General features: G+C 38.6%; 1 protein-coding gene across 6 annotated transcripts in view; it reads left to right on the top strand.

The window, feature by feature from the left end:
• The window catches only part of STYK1 (serine/threonine/tyrosine kinase 1), a 39,708-nt gene that overhangs the window by 13,401 nt on the left and 5,304 nt on the right, over positions 1-21,003 (top strand). For 2 of the 6 annotated variants that reach the window (XM_070494837.1, XM_044775124.2), the window contains 9 exons: positions 1,482-1,622; positions 8,206-8,354; positions 8,782-8,916; positions 11,334-11,600; positions 12,303-12,484; positions 14,691-14,774; positions 16,950-17,158; positions 18,951-18,991; positions 19,670-19,766. In XM_070494837.1, coding sequence (XP_070350938.1) covers positions 8,291-8,354; positions 8,782-8,916; positions 11,334-11,600; positions 12,303-12,484; positions 14,691-14,774; positions 16,950-17,158; positions 18,951-18,991; positions 19,670-19,766 — 1,079 coding nt within the window. In that variant the 5' untranslated portion in view covers positions 1,482-1,622; positions 8,206-8,290. Of the gene's footprint in view, positions 1-1,481; positions 1,623-2,056; positions 2,302-6,044; positions 6,066-7,527; positions 7,577-8,205; positions 8,355-8,781; positions 8,917-11,333; positions 11,601-12,302; positions 12,485-14,690; positions 14,775-16,949; positions 17,159-18,950; positions 18,992-19,669; positions 19,767-21,003 lie in introns of those variants that run through there. The other 4 variants (XM_070494838.1, XM_044775126.2, XM_070494840.1 and 1 more) reach the window with 4 other exon arrangements.

Below are 21,003 nucleotides of genomic sequence, written 5' to 3'. Positions count from 1 at the left end.
CTCTTATCTCTCATTAGCTTTAGGGTCAGTTGTCTGAGTGAGTGATTGGAGATAAACTAACCAGGTTGTAGTGGTAGACTCTAGGTAAAAGTGGACAGTTCAGTTATAGAGTCAAATGTAGGCAAGAAACAGCAGCTTGGGTGTTTAGTGTGGTGGGCAGAACACAGGGGCGAGAGGTCCAGGGGTGTGTGGGTGGAAATGAAGTAGAGTGAGGATTCGGTGATGGCCGTTATTCAGGCACTAGGCAGCAAGGATATTTAGCTAGAGTGGTGTTTCCATTTGTAGCAGGACCTCAGTAACCAGAGTCTAGAGCAAAGGTTCTAATCTCATGAAAAAGGGTTGACTTAGGCAGAGAGGACAATAAGGCCCTCTCCATCTGTGAAGCATTCAGGATAGTACTCCAGATTTGACAGTGCTTGGATGTTAAGCATGAGTAGCTGGACAAACCTTGTGAAAATGGAGCAAGGTTATGTCTTCTCAAATTGGGGAATATGGTAGGAAGAATGGGGAGAGGGGAGCTGAGACTATTTATCTCCTTACTGCCTCTGTCAAGGTTGGTTCTGGAACTGGGTGATAATTTAGCCAGCAGATAGATGGCATTAATAGAACCAGCTAGAAGAAGTTGAAAAGTTTAGGGACAGAACTTAATTAATTAATATGTCACTATCTAGCATTCTGTTTTTATACCTTAGTTCACAGCATTATGCTCTTTGATCCATCTTGTTTAAATATCCCTTCCTCAACATGGTTGTAAAATTCAGAGACCTCCTAGCAGGTATAATACTTAGGCTGTCAAATCACACCTAGTTGATGTATGAAGAGTTTTAAAACCCACATTAACTTTATGATTACTTCCACTCCCTCTTCATACACAGGACTACATATACTTAGATCCACAAATATTATAAATATTTTGATAATAGGTTTTTAGTTTTGGTTTGTTATTTTCAGTTGTATGTGCTTACTTGATTGGTACAGCTATGTGACTACCTCCCCACCGGGGAGGCAGGTGAAGAAGGGAGGCAAGAGGAGAAGATTCATACATATTGATTGTCTGTAATGGGCCTGGCACTGTAATAGGCATTTTACATAAAATATCCCATATAACTTTCAAGAGTCTTGAAAGGTAGATATTATTGTCTCCATTTTACAGATGGAAAAACAGAGACTCAGAAAGTTGGAATAACTTATACACAGTCATGATGAATGGTAGAACTGAGATTCAAATAGAAGTCAAATTCCAAAGCTCCTTCTCTTTCCACTACCCCATAGGAATTTACAGGCAGGTAGGGAGAAGAAAGAAAACTTGTGAGATTCTGGGGCTGCCATGATATGGGTAGGATGATACAAGTCCAAGGGAGCCTTCAGAATTTGAGAGTAGCAAAGTGGAAAAGTTGGTTGAGGGCACTTGTTGGTTGGCCTGCCCCTTTTCTGGTGTGATTCATTTCCTGCTGCTGTCTATATTTTTTTACTGCCCTCAGGAGAGAAACAGGAGTCCTGGTCCCTAACCTAGGAAGAGAAGGACTGCCAAGGTCAAGTGATATGCCTCCAGATGCTCGATGAATCACCTACCCATCCAGAATTAGAACTTCAAACCTCTGACTCTATTATCATAGCACCAGGTCAGTGCTGATTCCACTTTCTCCAACTCCCAGACCACTCAGCTCTGAAGCATACTGACCCACTCCTAAGGAGGGGAATCTGCTGTTTGCTCCTGGCTATGCAGAATAAGATAGTTCTGTGTTCCCAGAGGTGTCTTTTTCATCTTGTCAGACATTTGTTTTTGTTTACCTGGGATTACATTCTATGTATAGAATCTTTACAGGGACACACCCTGTATGACACAGCACTGCTGTAAATGGCAGCTGAGTTGATTTCCTGGTTGTGAACACTCCAGTCCATTTATCTCTCTGCCTGCCTGGGTCTGGGACTCATTTATCAGAGAATGAGAAATTGTGTGTATGTGTGTATGTTTGTTCCTGAAATCTTTTGCAGAGACTGTCTTCCTTCTGTCCTCCCTGGCGGGGCCCTCTTCTCTGCCAGAGGGCAGTGTGCTAGAATAGGCTGGAGGAGTGGCCAGAAAACAAAACAGATCTACTCACTTACAGGGCAGGGGGAGAGAGGGGGAAGCTGCCAAAAGATTTTTAAAGTACCAGAAGTCCCCCTTTAGAAGGAACAGCCAAGCAGGATGAGTAACAAAGAAGGGAACTGAGTCTTGGAAATGCAATATCACTGACAACCTTAGGAACGAGGTGTTTGAAAGAAGCCCCACGTGCAGGCGTCTTCTGTTGTGTTAATCAGGTAGGAGAGAGGAGACACAGATGGATCAGAGATAATTCTGTGTTTAGAGGTGGGTGGCAATTGTGTGTTCTTGGCTTTTCCCTCTTATTGATAGCCTTTATTCCAGGCTGGGGAAATTGTTGTTGATTAATACTCCCAGGAAGAGAAAATAATCAGCTGGAAAATATCTAATTTAAGATATATTATCTCTGGGATTTTGAAGTTTGAATGTGGTAGATGGAGGATTATGGAATCAGAAACCTGAAAAATAGAATGATAATTATAATAAAAATAAAATGTCTTGAATTTGTATAACACCTCGAGGGAACTAAAATGTCTTCATCTTTGTAATCATTTTTAAAATCTGATGCTGCTTGTAGTGTTAGTGAGCACTGCGTTCCTTGTTAGATGGTATGGGACCTGTCTGTCTTGCCATCACTTTGCTCCTCTACAGAGCAGACTTTTCAAGAGGAGCCAAGATATAAATTAGGCTTCCTTATCTCTACTGTCTGTCATATGTATTTCAGGAATTCCTGCAGACAGGTAAAAATAAGAAGCAAGAAAATCTGATAATGCTGTCTTATTGTCAAAAGATCTTTGTTTAAACAGGATCAGGACTCCCAGGCACCACAGGAGAGCTTCTTTTCCAACCGTCTCAAAGTGCATGTCAGGCCCTGGGTCTCTAGGAGGATGGGGGAGGGTGGAGATCAGAACAATCACAATCCCTCCATTCCTGAGAAGAATGGGAGGACAAGAGATTCTCTCTGGGTAACCTCCTCTTCTCTCCGCCTCATCCACACTAGGAGCTATCACCGGGCATAAGGCAAGTTATCTTATGCTAGTCTGATTCTCTGGATTTAAAGAGGGTCACCTCTGGAGTGTGCCCTTCCATTCACTCTTTGTCCTCTCACAAGTTTGCTTCAATAGAAAGGTGGAGCCTGGGCCCTGCAAGATGGAGCATGGTGATCCTAATTCTTAGGCCAGTGCTCTGTCTCCTGGGAATTCTGGCCCCTTCCTGACCCTTAGGCTCCCAGTGAAAGATTGTTAGTCTTGGAAACTAGGCCCTTTTCCCTCAAATAGCAGAAGACAGAAATAGGATTGGGGTTAAATCCAGGAAAATGAGCAAGCAAAGAAAATGATCCAAGATTCATAATCTGGTGAGTACTGGAAAGAAATTCTAATTCTACCCTTATTTTCAGAATACATTTTGAAGACAGACATGCAGACCTTGTCTGTGCGCCATTAAACCTAGGAGAACACACTAATAGGAAGATTTTACTCACCTATTTTTTCCAAATTATGGTATATTAGTTGGTGAAATTTGGTTTTAGCATTACGGTTTCCGTGATTCGTTTGGATTCTGACATCATTTCTTCTTGACACTATTGGTCTTGTCCATTTGAGAGACAAGTACATACATATAGTAAAGTAATTTAAGGAATATTGGGTTTGTAATTAAAAGACTGGGGTAGGAAACCTTGCTCTATCATTTAATTGGTATTTTTTTTAAACCCTGGCTAATTCAGAACTTAATCTGTCTGAACCTCAGTTTCCTCCTTCATGTGAAAGTGCCTGGCATAATACCTGGCACATTGTGGTTGCTCAATATGTGTTTATTGGATGTGAAAGCAGGAAGGACAGTTTGTTTTTCAGAATGTTGCAGATAAGTAATTCTGGAATCCTCTAGATCTGAGCAGTTCTTTTCTATCTCGTTTCCAACTTAATGTGTTCATTCCATTAAATGAGGTTTTTGGCTAGAGAGCCCAAGGCTAAAGATGAAGGGGGAGGAAAAGAGAAGGCTGAGTGATTAGTGTGAAGGCAGACCAAGTCAGTCTCGGGGGGCTACCTCCATGTATTTTGCCCTCCTCACTTTAAGTCTTTGTGTCCTCTGCCCCATAGCCCACAGCTATTAATAACTCTCTTTACCCAGTGTGGCATTGTGGCAGGTGGGCCACCTGTATATATAAAAAGAACGTGACTGTCAGATCCACTTGTGTTGATGTGCAGGTAGTAAGACTGAGGGTGAGGCTGGCATAACAGATTTAATCACATCTTATGGAAGCAGGACCAGATGTTATATGTAGGTCAATCAAAGAATTTCTCACAACAGATAGGCGAAGTACGAGAGAATGCATCTAATTTTTAAAGTTCTATTTGTAGATGTATTTTGGTAAGAAGAGTTTCTTTTGGACAGTCAGGGGTAAATTGCTGGTTGTATCTGGGATACCATATTGTGCTAATTGAACAGAATTGTCACTTGTGAAAGTTGCATTATTGTCGCAAATAGAACTGTCTTTGCATGTAATAAAACACATGCAGAGATGCAGCATGGCATTATGCTTGTATTGTGAGTATGTGTAAGAGTTTGGAGAGTTAATATTTAGTTCAAGTCTAATTACAATCATTAATTTCTATGGTTTCCAGACTGCAGTCTTGCAATGATCTGGGGTGGACTTCACTTCCATTTCACTCTCATTCTCTTCCTGTTTGTATGTCCTTCTTCATTGTGCTATTTCCCCCTCTAGATTCTCAAATCAAGAGGGAAGCTAAACTTTTTAATATGCTAACAGAAAGTCAGAAGCAACTGAGAAGAAAAAAAAAAAAGAAATGATAACCACAAGTAAGGCAATAATTGTTTTAATTAGAGCGCCGCCTAAAGAGATTTGGCATTGTAGCTATGTGTAAACTACAGGCAAGTTATGTACATATTTTCCAGTTGTCAAATAGAGTTATCAGAATAACAATTTCACAACTTCACTGGACCCTTGATTCTAATGCCCTGAATTTAGTAATACATGGCACTAAAGAAAGAACTTCAAATCTGCCAGCTATTTATTCATTGTCTGAATTAGCTTTGTATAAAAATGAAGTTAAATGTTTTGTTTAAAAGATAAGTGACAACACAGCAAAAGAAAATTAGCCCTGCTGAAGGACTGTAGGGGAGGTACATCTTCCCTACATGACCCATGGAACACAATTGCTCAGGCAGGTGCTGCGAATATGAACTTGAGCACTGGAGCAGGAGTCTTGGGTAGGAGCGGAGCCTTTAAAAATAGTTGGAGAAACAATGGCATGAAAGGATAGGCATGTGGGATAATGTTTTTTATACTTAAGGATTTGACAGTACAGTTAAGAAAAGAATCAGTAGCCAACATATATATTTTAACACAGTGAGAAAACTGTCTAGATGTAGTTGAAAGGGACAGAGTACTGGTCACATTGTATAGAAATGGTCAGGAACATTCTTCTAATAGTCAGATGGGTTACAATCTAACTCATTGGAAGAGTCATCTGAGAAGGTTTTGGCATCTAGGCACGCCTTTTCTCCACTTGACACAGAGTGGGTAGGCAAAATCGTGTGGTGTGAATATTAACTGCAGGGAGAAAAATGATGCAGACAGGAATATTTTTCTCACAAGTGAGTATGAACATCTAATATGAGTGCTCTGGTGGGCTTGTGTGGTAAGCTTTCCTGTGTGGGCTTTCATGGGTATGTGGGTAAGCCTCGTGTGTATACCTTAAAAATTCTAGACTCATTTGGTATATTCCAAATGCCTCTAGCCAAACTGTAATCGTTTTAAAGAGCTTATTGTACAAACAGCTGGAAAACCATTTATTGAGTGAGCCTCACCACACTATACATTTATTTCCTTGTTCCAGCATCCAATTCATTGGACTCTTAGGTGTTAATAAGCCTAGCATCTTCAAACTATCTATGTACAAATAAAACTGATGGTAAGAACCTTGTTCAGAAAATGCAATAGAAGGTCACATTGTATCCAAAGGTGAGTGCTCTGTAATAAGTATGATATCCAGGTGCAAGGGTATAAATGTGGATTTGAGTCATTGGGTGTAGCTATGCTTGGCCAAGTGCCTATAGTTGAGGGTGGCCCACCATGAGCAGTTCTGTGTGGTGACACGTGCCCACAGGGCTTTAAATGACTTCCTTCAGTATGTATTCGTGGGTGTGTAGTGTGGTTTCTGGGCAGAGCTCACAAGTTTGAGCTGGCTGCTGGCCGACCCTTTCTTCCACTTATACTATGGTAAGAGAGATTATGCTCACAGAACCTACTCCCAGAGGGCCAAACTTGTTTAACTGGCTGTTCCCTGAATGAAAATAATTACGTCTGATAATGCCCTGAAAAGGAAGTAGGAGGAAAGGAAAATAAGAAGAATGGCAATGAGAAATTTTCAAATAGCTTTAGAATTCTCCTCCCTGAGCTAAAGCTTTGTTTTTAAGAGCTTCTCCTTTGCTCTGTCCTCTCAAGGCTCTGTTTCTTGCCCAACTACTGTTGCTTTTCCTTCCATGTGGTCCTGTGGAATTGTGGAAACTTTCTCAACTACCGTTCACCATGCCTTTTTGGCTTGCAAACTAGATGAGATGGACTTTGCTATCTTATTATTCATTGACCTCATAGATCCCTTGCTATGTACAAACCCACAGATAAGAATCTTCCTCTCCTCTCTGCAATTTTCCTCCTTCTGGCTATTCCTCTGTTTACCTGGGCTTCTGTCAACCAACCGCACATCTGTTTCTCTTACGAGTTGTAGGGGAATTGTTTAACTCTCCCCCTCCCCTGCCTCCAAGCTCATGGAGCTCCAGGAATAGTAAAAAGGGTTCTTGGCTGGAGCTGGGAGCTTTCTTTACACATGTGTTTCAGGCACTAAGAGACTCTGCCTCAATGAGTAACATTGTGGTTGTGGCTATCAATAATAAAACACAACATGTAATAGAAGACAGCATAATATGGCTAATGTAACACATGTACAATATAGCGTATCATATAAGCTACAATTCTGATTTTTAAAATTTTACCTTGTTTTCAAATCACTAAACTAGATCACATATTTAGGATACCTAGACAGTGGAAAATCAGCATATTTTGTTTCATATCAATCAGAATTAAAGAAGTAGGCTTTGCAGATCATAGAAGGAGGGAAGACTCTTGTTAACCAAAGGAAAAATAAACTTTGTAGGTATATGGAAGAGTGGTAACATCAGTTCTATTCAGAAAGAGCGAGCCAGGTTTTTGGAGGTGTAATTTCAAATATTTGCTGATTATATAGAATTAAAGGTGGCAATCAAGAATATCTGTCCAGGTAAACAAGAATCTAGTAACTATAGTCTATTTGGAGAATTGGGAACTGAATAAATGAAGAAGGATGGGGTGGGAGAAAGATTTTTATGGTATACCATTTTGTATTTTTCTTTTTGAACCATATGAATATATTTCCTTCCTGTTTAAGAGAGAAAGAAGATGGCTTGGTTTTGACACTTCCTTCAATCTATATATTGGTAAGAGTGAGTGCCTGTGTTTATCTAAATATGATGGGCAGAGGAAGCTCGTAGGAGCTCTGAGAGCTGCAGAATTAAATAGTTTTTATTGATAGATGCTGTCTGTTCATTGGTTGTGAGAATGAAGTGGGGGGATGTTTCAGAGAAAGAAAGCAAATGTATAGCTCATCTCTCTTGAAATCTGTCAACTATTTATTCATTATCTGAATGAACTTTTTTTAAAAATGAAATTAAATGTTTTGTTTAAAAAATAAGTGACAACACAGCAAAAGAAAATTAGCCCTGCTGAAGGACTGTAGGAGAGGTAGATCTTTCCCACATAACCTATGGACCACAAATTCTCAGACAGGTGCTGTGAACATGAACTTGGGTATTGTAGCAGGAGTCTTGCGTAGGAGAGGAGCCTTTAAAATAACTCAAGAGATAACAGCATGAAAAGATAAGATCAGATCAGGGCTATACTTGCTGTATAATAGAAAAGAAAAAAAATGTTCTTCCAGCTTGAAAATCAGGTAGATGGATAGAGATGCATTGATGGCTCAGAGAGTTCCAGGTAGGCATGTACTTAATAACTAGTGATCTGTAAAAATATTTTAAAATTCTGAGTGTGCTCTGTTTTATTTTTTCAGAGCGACTAAATCCTTGGGAATTGTTCTCAGCCATGCTCTGTGCATTCTCTGTGGGTCAAGCATAGAAGTGGACAGCTGTCTGGCAATGGGAGATGAGAAGGGCATGACACGAAAGCTACTGGAATGCAGTCTCAGTGACAAATTGTGTGGTAAGTATGGATACCACAGATGTCTATCCTCTGATTTTAGGATGATGGAGGCTAAGATCTCAATAGATTCTAGGATAAAGGTGATTTGATTTCTAGTAGAAATGAAGAGGACAATGGCCACTAGAGGTTATTGTCTATGAAGGGGAGCAAGTGCCAGAGATCCAGATGTACTGCTTCCTCCATCTCAATAGGAAAAATGATAGACGAGACCATGAGCACACTTGATGAGCTAAGAAACAGGGACATTGGGGTTTCTGATTAAACAGTTGCTTCCAATAGTGGTTCTACAGAATGGAAGTAGAAGGGAAGAAGGAAGAGATGATCACTTCATGTATGATGAGCTGAGGACTAGTGGGTAGAGGAAGTTGTGTGGACAAGTTAGGCTGCTTCTTCATTCTCTTCTTTTCCTGCTTGATTTCTTACCCAGTTGTCCAGGAGCATCAGTATGAAATCATCATCATCCCGACTCTCCTGGTTGGCGTGTTCCTCATCCTTCTTGGGGTCATCCTGTGGCTTTTTATCAGAGAACAAAGAGCTCAACAACAGTCTTCTGGACTCCGAGGTAAGGCTCAAACTGGGGCTGGGCAGAGGCTCAGAGAAGATGCAGATTCCAGAAAATAAGATCCACATCTAAAAGTCTCTGCAATGGGAAAGGAGATATGGGTCCCCTCCTATGGAGTTGAAAGGGAGGTGACCTCTTCTCTAGGAAGTCATGAGTAGAATCTCAATATATGCTTTTTACCTGAAAGAAGGTTAGGCAAGAGGCCTCATGTGGCCTGTTTCTGTCTTCTTTGTCCTATTGCAATATCAAATCTTTGGCCATATGACTATCTATGGATTGGGAAGGAAGACCTAGTGGGTAAAGCCCAAGGCTTTGTTACCAGCCTTGAAGGATGACATTTTACTGTATAAAACATTTTAACCCTACTCTGTGCCCCTGAAATATATGATGAAAAGGGTTATCCTTCATAATAGTCTTTGAAGCATTAGGTAGGAGATAATAACATGCTGTTCTGGAGTATCACTGAGCATAAAATGAAAGAGAATCATTTCATACATGAAACTAAGAGTAAAAAGAAGGAAAAGAAATCCTGACTGTGATATGAAACTCTATAGTGACCTATCCCTAATCCCTTCCTAAATTTATCCCAATTCTCTTATAATTCACACTTACAGAAAAATTTCTCAAAGATGTTGTCTGAACTCACTCTCACTACTTCTAATTTTCACAATCTCTTTTAAACATACTAAAATAAGGCATTTATCCTCACCACTCCATCAAGACAATTCTTTCCAAGATCACTATTGACAGCTATGCTGAGTCCTTATCTTATTTGACCTGTCAAAAGGATTTGAAGCAATTTTGGACTTCCTCTTTCTTGAAACACTTTTTTTTTCTTTTAAATCTACAGTCACTTCCTAAATGATCTCATTTTCAGTCTTATGGATTCAAATACTTTCTCTATTCTGATTATAGTCCCCTTTGAACTCCAGATTCTTATATTAAATGATCTACTTTGCGGTTTGGATATAATACACATCTCGTATGTAATATGTCCAAAATGAAGTTCCTGAAATTCCCTCACAAATGTCCTCCCCCAATAGTCTTCCCTCTTTTAGTAAATAGCAAGCCTAGACTTCCATGTATTCAGCCTAAAATTGTGAAGATGTCCTCGACTTCTCTTTCTCTCACACTCCATATCCAATCCTTTAGCAAATCCTGTTAACTGTCTTCAAAATAAACCCAAGCCACTCTCACCTCTCAAAGATCATTGTAGTATACTCCTAACTGGTTTCTCTGCTTCTGCCCCTATCCCTTTATGGCCTATTCTGCTCAAAGAAGCAGAATAGTTCTTTTAAGGCACTGGTCAGTCCTGTCAGTTCTCTGCTTGAACCTGCCCCAGTAGCTTCCCATCTTAGAATGAAAAAATACAAAATTCTTTCAATGGCCTTACACGATCTGGGCCCTCACTGGCCTCATCTCCCATAACTCTCCAATTATCCCACTTGTTTCCAGCTGCACTGACTTTATTATTCTTCCTCAAATATGCCAAGTATACTCCTTCCTCAATACCTTTTCACTTCTTGTTCCCTTTGTCTATAATATCCTTCGTAATAGCAGTATGGTTTGCTCTCTAATTGCTTCCAGGTACTTCTCAAATGTCATCTTATCAGAAAGGCCTTTCCTGACCTTCAAACATAAAATAGCATCACTGATGTTTCTTATTCCCCTATTTTCCTACATAACACACATCACCTGGTATATTATTATAGGTTCCTCTCTCCTCCCACTAGAAAGTAATCTTCATAAAAATCCAGATTTTTCCTATATGCCCAGAACGGTGCCTGGCATCTAGGAGGTCGTATTTGTTGAATGAATGGATGAATTAATGAATGAATAGAGATTTAATACGAAGAATGAATCTTTCTTTTCCAGTGGAGAAAAGTTAGCTAAGAAAGTACCAAAAGACTTCTTTGACTGAGACTCTAGGAAACATGGAATAATTTGACTTTGGGGGCAATTTGAGGGAGGAAGAATAACCATAGCTTACTTAGAGTTGAGTAGTTATCCATACCTCCCCTCCAACTTTGGAAACCATTTGATTGACTTAAATGATAGTCCCCACTGGCAGTTACCACCACCTTCAGGTATCTGTGGTTTGAGTGCTTATATAGAACTTCCTTAATTAGCTCCCTACTACACTTATACTGAACTGTAATCCTGAGGAAAACAGAAAGGAAATATCATTGCCACTTCCTAGAGGTCCATCTTGAGTTGTATTAGAAGTCCTGAGATTATTATAAAAGTTGTAAAAGGTTGATATTGATGCTGGTTCATAGAGAAGCATCAGAAGGTATCCCCACATCGGCCAGAGAAAAAATTACTAAAGAAACTTCCTTGCCAGTTTATTCCAGCCTCTGCTTTCCTGGAGTCCCTAGGGTAGGGAAAAGATGGCTGGTATTATCTCTTTGTTCTAGGCATTGCCCCCGTGCCTCCATCAAGGAGCCTAAGCTGGGAAGCAGCAGGACATGGAGAAAGTGTGTTTGTGCCACTTAAGGAGACATCGTTGGAAAGCCTTCTACAAACTACCACACATGCCCTAGCTAAGCTGCAAGTGCCCCGGGAGCAACTCTCTGATATTCTGGAAAAGATCTACAATGGTAGTTATGCGACCATCTATCGAACCAAGATGTACACTGGGGACCCTGCTAAGCCCAAGAGTGTTGTCCTCAAGGCTTTAAAAGGTAAAAGAAGTGTCAGACGTCCCTTCTCCTTTTTACTTTGCCACTGTGAGCCCCTAAAAGTGAATAATGCTAACAGGCTTTGCAGACATTAAGATGTTAATCAACAGATAGTTATGGTCATAATTGTGTGCAGAATAAGAAGGGAATAGAAAGTGAAAACTCAAAACAGAAATGTCCTTCATGGGGTCTTTCCCTAGCTCAGCCTTGCCTATCGAGGCTGTTAGAACTGAGTTTTTCATATTGGATACTAGTTGGATGAGGATTTTGAGGTCATTTCTTCATTATTTGATGTCTTTCTTTGATACTGTATTTCTTTTTTTTTCTTTTTTTGCTGATACTTATGATATGGACTAGTAATGATGGATACATAAAACAGAACGAGGATAGGAGAAGCAAGAATATTAATCAAAAGGCTTAGACAGTGATAATACTTTAGTGTGAACAGAACATTTGTCTATTTAGGTAGAGGAAAGCCTATCCACTTCTAAGACCTATGATTCTATATTACCTTTGACAAAAGATCAATGGCATTGAGGATCGTCTTCTAATTTGTTCTCTTTCTATTTACTTTTTGTCTATCTACACTCACTCCACTTTGGAGCCTCGAGGCTTGTCATCTCAGGTTGCTTTCTGCCTCATGCCTCCCATTTTAATGGTGATGCTCTGACTGCTCACAGCTCATAGCTCTTCTGTCCTCCACAGAACCAGCTGGCCTCCAAGAGGTGCAGGATTTCTTAGGGCGAATCCAATTCTATCAGTACCTGGGGAAGCACAAGAACCTGGTACAGCTGGAAGGGTGCTGCACAGAAGAACTGCCACTCTATATGGTATTGGAGGATGTAGCCCAAGGGGACCTGCTCAGCTTTCTCTGGACTTGTCGCCGGGTGAGCAGTAGGGTAGAGGTGTTAGGAAGGAAAACCTTGACCTGACTGAATAGCTGTTCACATGTCAATTAGCCTGACAAATGACAAAGTGGAGACATAATAGCGTAAGAGAACGATTGAGTATCACCGTCCAACAGAACGTTTTATGAGAGAAATGTTCTATATCTGCTCTGTCCAATATGGTAGCCACTAATAACATGTGGCTGTGGAGCTCTTGAAATGTGGTTGATGTGACTGAGAAAGAGAATTTTAAATTTTATTTAATTTTAAATAATATACATTTAAATAGCCACATGTGGCTAATGGCTACCATATTGGGCAGTGCAGATTTAAACTATGGACTTTAGTCTCCACCTCCTACTAGCTATGTGACTTTGGGCAAGTCACCTCTCTGAGTATGAGTTTTCTGAATCTGTAAAATGAGAATAATAATAAATTATTATTAAAATTACAAGAAATTATGTATGTAAAAACATAGCAGTGATTGGTACACAGGAAAAACTCAAAATGGTAGCTGTTATAATGATAATTACATAACAACATAACCATTGTTAGTACTGATTATAATTTTGTTGTTAGTGTTAAGTGTGTCTTCCATTCTGTGACATCACCCTAGTATGCCGGGGCTGACTTGAGGAGAAATTCAGCTTGTAAGTTTTTGTACTTCAAACTCATATTTTAAAAAATTAAGATGTTCAGAAATTTCCGGGCCAAAGTGCAAGTCCTTTTTCTTGCAATTTCCATACTTCTTTATATACTCTTCTTTCTGAAGTGCTACATGTCTCCCTAGTTGGTTCCTCACTTGCTAATGAACAACATTAATCAAACCTAAATATGCTGATTACTTTACTACTAAATGTGTATGAAAATGGGACCCTGTTAATGTCTTCCATTTGGTGATACAAATAGGACAATGTACAAGTCTTTAGGCATTTTAAATCTTTTAAAGAGGTTATCTATCTGCAACTTGTTCTGTGCTCTAACCTCATTAGCTTCTATTTTTCAAAACTACTATGCTTCTCTATTTTAGATTATCTTCACATGCTTTTCTCATTACACCAAACTTCTCCCTTCTGTTCTTTCTTTGTATAGTCAGTGTCCACTCATCCTTCCGATCTCACCAAAAGCTTTCCTTGCTCCTCCAACTGAATCACCTCTTTCCCCCCATTATATGCTCTCTTTAACGTTTCTTTCATGGTGCATATAGATATATAACCATATATTTATATACGAATATTAGATTCTAATTCACATGTGTTTGCCACGTGTTAAGCTTCAGAAGGCAGCATCCATTTATTTTCTATTTTTATTTTTTTTGCTTGAGGAAGATTAACCCTGAGCTAACATGTGTGCCAATCTTCCTCCACTTCACATGTGAGTCACTGCCACAGCATGGCTGATGAGTGGTGTAGGTCCACACCTGGGATCTGAACCCACAAACCTGGGTCGCTGAAGTGGAGTATGCCAAACTTAACCACTATGCCACAGGGCTGGTCCCATATTTTGCTCAGTCTTGTATTCTGAGTTCCTAAGATGGAATCTGGCACATAGTAGGCATTTAGTCAAGATGTGTTGAGTTAATATGCTTAATTAATCTCTCTCTCTCACACACACACGCACTGCCCCAGGAAAATTACTGCTTTATGCAGTGAATAATCTTATATATACTTGTCTTTCTTACCTGCTATTCTGTTCTTTACTCACTCTGCTATTCATCTACACTATTGTTTTTTCAGTCCAATAAATCATTGTACTTCTTTGCATATCTGAGAATATCTCGTATCATTCTGTCCTTGCATCTTATAGTCTCTATGTTTTGTATCTTTTCCTTAGCTTTGATATCTGCACTTAAGACTATATCTGCCACTATTTTTTTTTTAAAGATTGGCACCTGAGCTAACATCTGTTGCCAGTCTTCTTTTTTTTTTTTTCCTTCTTCTTCTCCCCAAAGAACCCCCAGTACACAGTTGTATATTCTAGTTGGGAGTGCCTCTGGTTGTGCTATGTGGGACGCCGCCTAAGCATGGCTTGATGAGTGGCACCATGTCTGCACCCAGGATCCAAACCAGCGAAACCCTGGGCCGCCAAAGCGGAGTGCCTGAACTTAACCACTTGGCCACAGGGCTGGCCCCTCTGCCACTATTTTTTTTTTTTTCAAATCTGTTTATGTCTTTTTGACATAATGCTTTTTTTTCTGTCTCTTTAGGATGTGATGACCATGGAGGGCCTTCTTTATGATCTCACAGAAAAACAAGTATATTACATTGGGAAACAGGTCCTTTTGGCTTTGGTAAGGCTGGGAAAAATGACAACAGATGATGGGGATTTTTCTTTTTAGCCTGGTATTTGATGTCATATTTCTCATATTTATATTCCCAAGAGAGGTATATATTTTAAGAAAATCAGATGGAAGTTAGGGGACAGAGGCTCAAACACTGATAAATTATTTTCAGTTCTTTCTTTATGAAATTGTTTAGATAATATACTATAAGATTGGTAATTTTAGGCAGAAAGTAGTCAACTTAGGGTTTTTAGAAGGAACAGGAAGAGTTTTAAAAGTTTTCTCAGTCTTAAAGTTCAAACACAAGGGCCAAGAGCTGTATGTCCATTTACTTGATACTCTTACTTCCCCATGTACACTAATACTTATAGATGTGAAAGAGGCCAATAGGGAAGCAAGTTTGGAGAAGATATGGGAAGAGAAACTGAATGGGTGAAAAGCTACAGAACCAGAAAGAAGTATACAATTTTATACCTGAAAAATAAGACATACTAGTTCAGAACATGTTTGGTTGGAGACTAGCTTTGATACTGAATGTGATGGGAAAAACATATACTTTAAAAAAGAACAGGGAACAAGTGGGAGAGGAAGAATAAGAAGGGGTAACAGTGAGATCATTCCCTCATTTTAAACCAATTTAAATGAACAGGTAAGAGAAAGAACTCAGGGTTTGATAAAAAATTTACCTTTACCAGAATGACTCAGGAAATTTAAATGACTATGTCTATGAAATTATTTAGGTGACTGTGTTTAAAATAGCATTTGCTATAGAAAATATGGGCTCTATGAAGCTACTACTTTAAGTATTTGATATATCTTGCCACCTTGAGATGTGAAATATACCATGGATCTAAACGGAATCAGGGGAATCTTAGAAAAAGAAGCATTGAGGTGAGAAAAGAGCAGTAGTCATAGTTGAAGATCCCATGGAACAAGGGGGAGAGCACATAATATAAATTAATATTACTGACAGTGTATGGAGGGCCTAGTTGGTATGTGCCTTGATAAAGTTAAGGTGTCAGGATTCAGCCTACATTGTATTCTGAACCATAATTGCAGAGGTGCCCCATAGGGATGCATCGATCACATTGATGCATTCTTTAGGGACCTAAGTTACGAGTTACAAGGCAATATCATACTATTTTTTCTTCCTTTTAAAAAACTCAAAGTCAATACATTCTTTTAACTTCTCATTATAGTATAACTTCTTTGTTCTGAAACCTTTGCAGAGACAGAAAACTGCTAGTTACTGTTTCCTTCATCATCAATGATTGGAAATTACTACCCTGACCTTTTATTTTTTCATACTATTCTTGTTTAGTAATCATAGACCTTAATCTCTAGCTCTTCAGTCATGTATAGCTTTTCAACTTCTCCTTATGCCTTGAATAGCTTGATGTCAGGGGAAATGGCTCCAGCAAATCTATGTCATCAGGTGCAATGGTTTTCAAATGTTTTGTTGGCTGTGCTAGAATCATTTTGATATTTCTTAAAAATATAGACTACCAGGTTCCTCTTCTTGGATTTTGGTTAAGTAAATCTGGGTGAAAATCTTATGTTTTAAAAAACTCTCAGGCAATTCTGATTTGCAGCCTGGCTTGAGAATTATTAACAGAATTTGCAGTGCTTCCTGTGAATTAGAATATCTAGTTCTGGTCACTACCACTTAATAACTGTGTGGCCTTGTGTAATCATTTAGATTTATCTAAAAGATACTTCCCTAACTCACCTCATCTAGTTATTTTAGGGACAAAATGAGATGACATAAAGCTCCACATAAATTCATTATTATGACACTCAGTTTTGCTACTATGTATCACCTTGTTTGGGGGCCTGCTGCTAGAAACTTGAAACCTACTTTCTTTTCCAGTGTCTAGCTGCATCCTACCTGAGAGGAATGTGAAATCAGGCAGGGGTCAGGGCTTGACACAGGGTAGGTGATTATACTTTCCAAACCCAGTACTAATGTTAGTTGGATTATTTGTTCAGTTTGATAGTCCTAAACACAATGCAAAAATGTCTATTCATTATCATGACTTGGAAGTAATATGTCATTATTAATGAGACTTGTTGAGAGTGGAAAATGTCCTTGTCTTTTTGAGGATTTCTAGGACTGCTTCTCCTTGTGTGTGACCCAAGTTGTGACCTCAGACAGCTGATCCATCTTTGATCTTATGTTGACAGGCATTTCTCCAGGATAAGCAACTGTTCCATGGGGATGTGGCAGCCAGGAATATCCTGATCCAATGTGATCTTACTGCTAAGCTCTGTGGGCTGGGCCTGGCTTATGAAGTCTACACTCAAGGGGCCCTCTCCTCTACTCACACTGTACCTCTCAAGTGGCTCGCCCCAGAACGGCTTCTGCTGAGACCAGCTGACATCAGAGGAGACATGTATGGTTTGTTCCTGGCCTTTGTATTTCTTCCCTTATTGACCTAGGTGTCTTCTAGTCCCTGGACATGACCACATCTGTTGTCAGTTATGCCTACAAATGAAATCTCCACTTAGAAGTCAGACAGCCTCTCAAGCGGAAACGTGTGTGATGTGACAGAGCTCATATCTGGCATCTGGCTGCAATCCCTTTTAGTACCTTTTGAAGTAGCCCTTCTGCATTAGATTAGTGGCCTTAATTAGGATAGTAAAAAGAAAAATGAAGATTATTCACACCAATATCTGAGGAGTTAATCTAGTAGAGTCCCTTTTATCTGAAGGAGGTGGGTCCACTTAATCAAAAATTCACTAAAACCAGGAATTTTTAAAATAAAAAGAAATATACATCGTGCAAATAATTTATTTTAACTTAAAATACATGTGGATATTTATTTATCAATCTTTGGGAGGAAGGCCAAGGCCTTTTTTATAAGTATAGACCTGCTAAATGAAGTTATATGTTGTATTTCTTGTATAAATACCATCCATAATGAATTATTTTAAGTTTCAGTTTGGGATGATTGTAAGTAGAGAAAGAAACTTGAAAACAATCGTGAAGCAATTTGACTGTGGACATTTTGTGTTATTTTTCCCAGTTTTCTACAGTTGTCTTACCCACACAATTTGACAACACTTTCTTTTTAGCACCTTATTTTTATGGAATATTTTCAAAGCATTCAACCTAGTTTTCAAGGAACAAATACTTCTTTGCATTTATATTTAATCAGCTTACATAATATTTAATTGCTTACCTAATTGCAGTTACACATATGATTGGCATAAACAGCACTGTAATGAATCACAACTGACTTTTGGTAACCATATAATTCAGTTGTTCAGAGGACATAGATGTAATATAGAATATCTTACTAGCCATGAATGTCACGAGCAGCAGAGGAAATTTAGAACAGCAGTTAATGTGGTGAGTCAGTTAAGAGACTTCCGTTGCTGCTTCACTGACATCTGCTTTTCAATAAAGGTCTGGGTATAATAAGCTTAACTGGGAAATACTGCTCATTTAATGATGATATTATAGAACACTGAAATATACCTCTCTCAAATCATATTGCTTAAGCAAATACATATTCCAATTATGTATAAAGCTTACTCTGTTAATATTTTTCCCAGGCTTGGGCAATTAGATCTACTGAGGAAATAATCAATAAATGATAAATCTCGCTGGGCCTTGTGCTGAGAATAAAGCCTGGAATTTCAGCAGGAAGGAATGGAAAGGATAAAAAAGATGCAGAGGGGAATTTCTTTATGTTTGGGTGAATGAGTTTGAGTATTTGCATAAACACACACACAATTTAGCAAATAATAGTAAAAATCTATTAATCTGAAATATAGAAGAATAGAAGACATAAATCCAGTACTCACAGAGATTAGACTCTAGGGGGATTGGACAGAAATGCTCTCTAATGGCAATATTATTTTGCTTGTTTTATCAGACACCCTTGATTCCCCTTTATTGCGTTCTTTATGGGGTTCTTACTGAAGGCCTCTGATATTTATTTATTCACTTTATTAATTAAATTTATTTTTTATTGAGTTAACATTGGTTTATAACATTATATAAATTTCAGGTGTATATCATTATATTTTGATTTCTGTGTAGATTACATCATGTTCATCACCCAAAGACTACTTATCATCCATCACCATACACAGGTTGAAGGCCTCTGATATTTAAGTGTGCCCTCTTTAGGAAAGACAGAGATAGAATTTAAGTAAATGGCTTTGTTTCTTTTACAGCTGGTCCTTTGGAATCCTGCTCTATGAGATGGTAACTCTAGGTGAGGAGGATCCCCAAAGTAGTATGTACCCTGTGTGCAAATATGCACGTATGTTTATTGGGTGGTAGATGACAAATGCTATGAGAAGGGGTTTCAGTACAATCTCTGAAGTTTGAACTGGGCTGATATGGAATCCAAGCCTGATTTCTGAAATAGTCTTATAAAGTCATGATTGTCTCCTTATCCCATTTCCTCCCTCCCTCTCCTTTTAACTTCCTTTTGTTTTCTTTCTCCTTCTTTCTTTTCCCCAACACTTTACCAAGTCCAAAGGATGTTTGAAATCCAAAGAATGATTCCAAGAGTGATCTTACATGAACATAAAAATGTTGTCTTTAGACTTATTAATCATTTGGTGAGAAACTACAGCACCTTCCCACATTTGGGGAGTGGAGGGCAAGTCTTATTTCTCAGTTTGCTTTATTTTGTTGCTTTCCTAAAGACTCAACAGTCTCCTAAAGTATCAGTTTTTTTCCCTCAAAACACCTTTTTTCCAAAATTCTTTAAGTTATATCTTTACTTGATCACCAGGGAGCAGCTGTATTGTATCTAGTATTTTTCCTATGGCTATACGTTTTGCAGGCAATTAGCTCAGATGGATGGAGAGAAGTGTTAGTTACAGTTCATATTCTAGAGGACCCTAAAGTTCTCTTGCTACTGTCATTCCTTCCATAAAAACAGGGGCACCACCATATCCTGAAGTCCCTCCTACCAACATTCTACAGCATCTACAAAGAAGGAAGATCATGAAGAGACCCAGTAGTTGCACACACACCATGTAAGTGGCTTTTAAAGGCCTACTCTTTTCTCATTCCAAATGCTTTTTGCTCCCCATCAATCATGCCCTTTTCAAAGTGGCCAAGATGATCCCCAGCTGTCCTTTATGTGGTAATGTACAGCTTTAGACCAAATCTATGCAGTGAAACATGTCTGCTCATATATCATATACATACATCATACACACACACACACACACACACACACAGTGTTGGGGAAGCTACTGAGAACTAAATTAGGAATCTAAGTTTGATAAAGTTCAGTTCCTCTGGAAGCTTTCACAATAAGTAAGAAGCCAACCAAATCCAATGCAAGTACAATAGTGTTTTATTTGCCTAAATAGTCTCAGTCAGATACTGCCAGTTGCAGTTCTAATATAGCTGCCATAAAATCCATTGCATTAGAGTTACTCACTGGCTCTTATTTAATATTTAACTTTTAAAAATTACTGACTATCTGTTTTCCCAGCTCTGAGCACATTAGAAGCCAACCACAAGAAGGGGGAAGGAAAAAATTAGCAAGACAGAAAAAGGACTATTCAATATTGTCAGCAGTAATGTCAGTTGGTGAACCAATGTAGAGGCAGAAAATGAAAAAATTAAAAATTGCACACAGGGAATGGATAAAGAAGACACATACACAATGGAATAGTACTTAGCTGTAAGAAAGAATGAAATCTTGCCATTTGCAATAACATGGATGGACTTTGAGGTTATCATGCTAAGTGAAATAAGTCAGATGGAGAAAGAGAAATACTGCATAATTTCTCTTCTATGTGGAATCTAAGAAACAAAATGAACAAATAAAACAAAATAAAACTCATAGATACAGACAACAGATTTATGGTTGCCAAAGGGGAGGAGGCTTGGAGGCTGGGCAAAATGAGTGAAGGGGATCAAAAAGTACAAACTTCCAGTTATAAAATAAATTAAGTCATGGGGATATAATGTACAGCATGATGACTATAGTCAATAATATTATATTGCATATTTGAAAGTTGCTAAGAGAGTAGATCTTGAAAGTTATCCTGACAAGAAAAAAGAAAAATATAACTTGGTATGGTGACAGATGGTAACTAGACTTATTGTGGTGATCATTTCATAATGTATACAAATAAATCATTATTTTGTATACCTAAAACTAATGTAATATTATGTCAAGTATACTTCAATACTTGTTATACTTCAATTACACACAGAATTTTAAAACCAATAAAGTACAAAAAGGAATTGTTATAG

This window comes from Equus asinus, chromosome 22 (genome assembly GCF_041296235.1).
Source record: "Equus asinus isolate D_3611 breed Donkey chromosome 22, EquAss-T2T_v2, whole genome shotgun sequence".
In the NCBI taxonomy this organism is placed as follows: Eukaryota; Metazoa; Chordata; class Mammalia; order Perissodactyla; family Equidae; genus Equus; species Equus asinus.
This window is presented reverse-complemented; position numbering and strand designations above follow the sequence as displayed.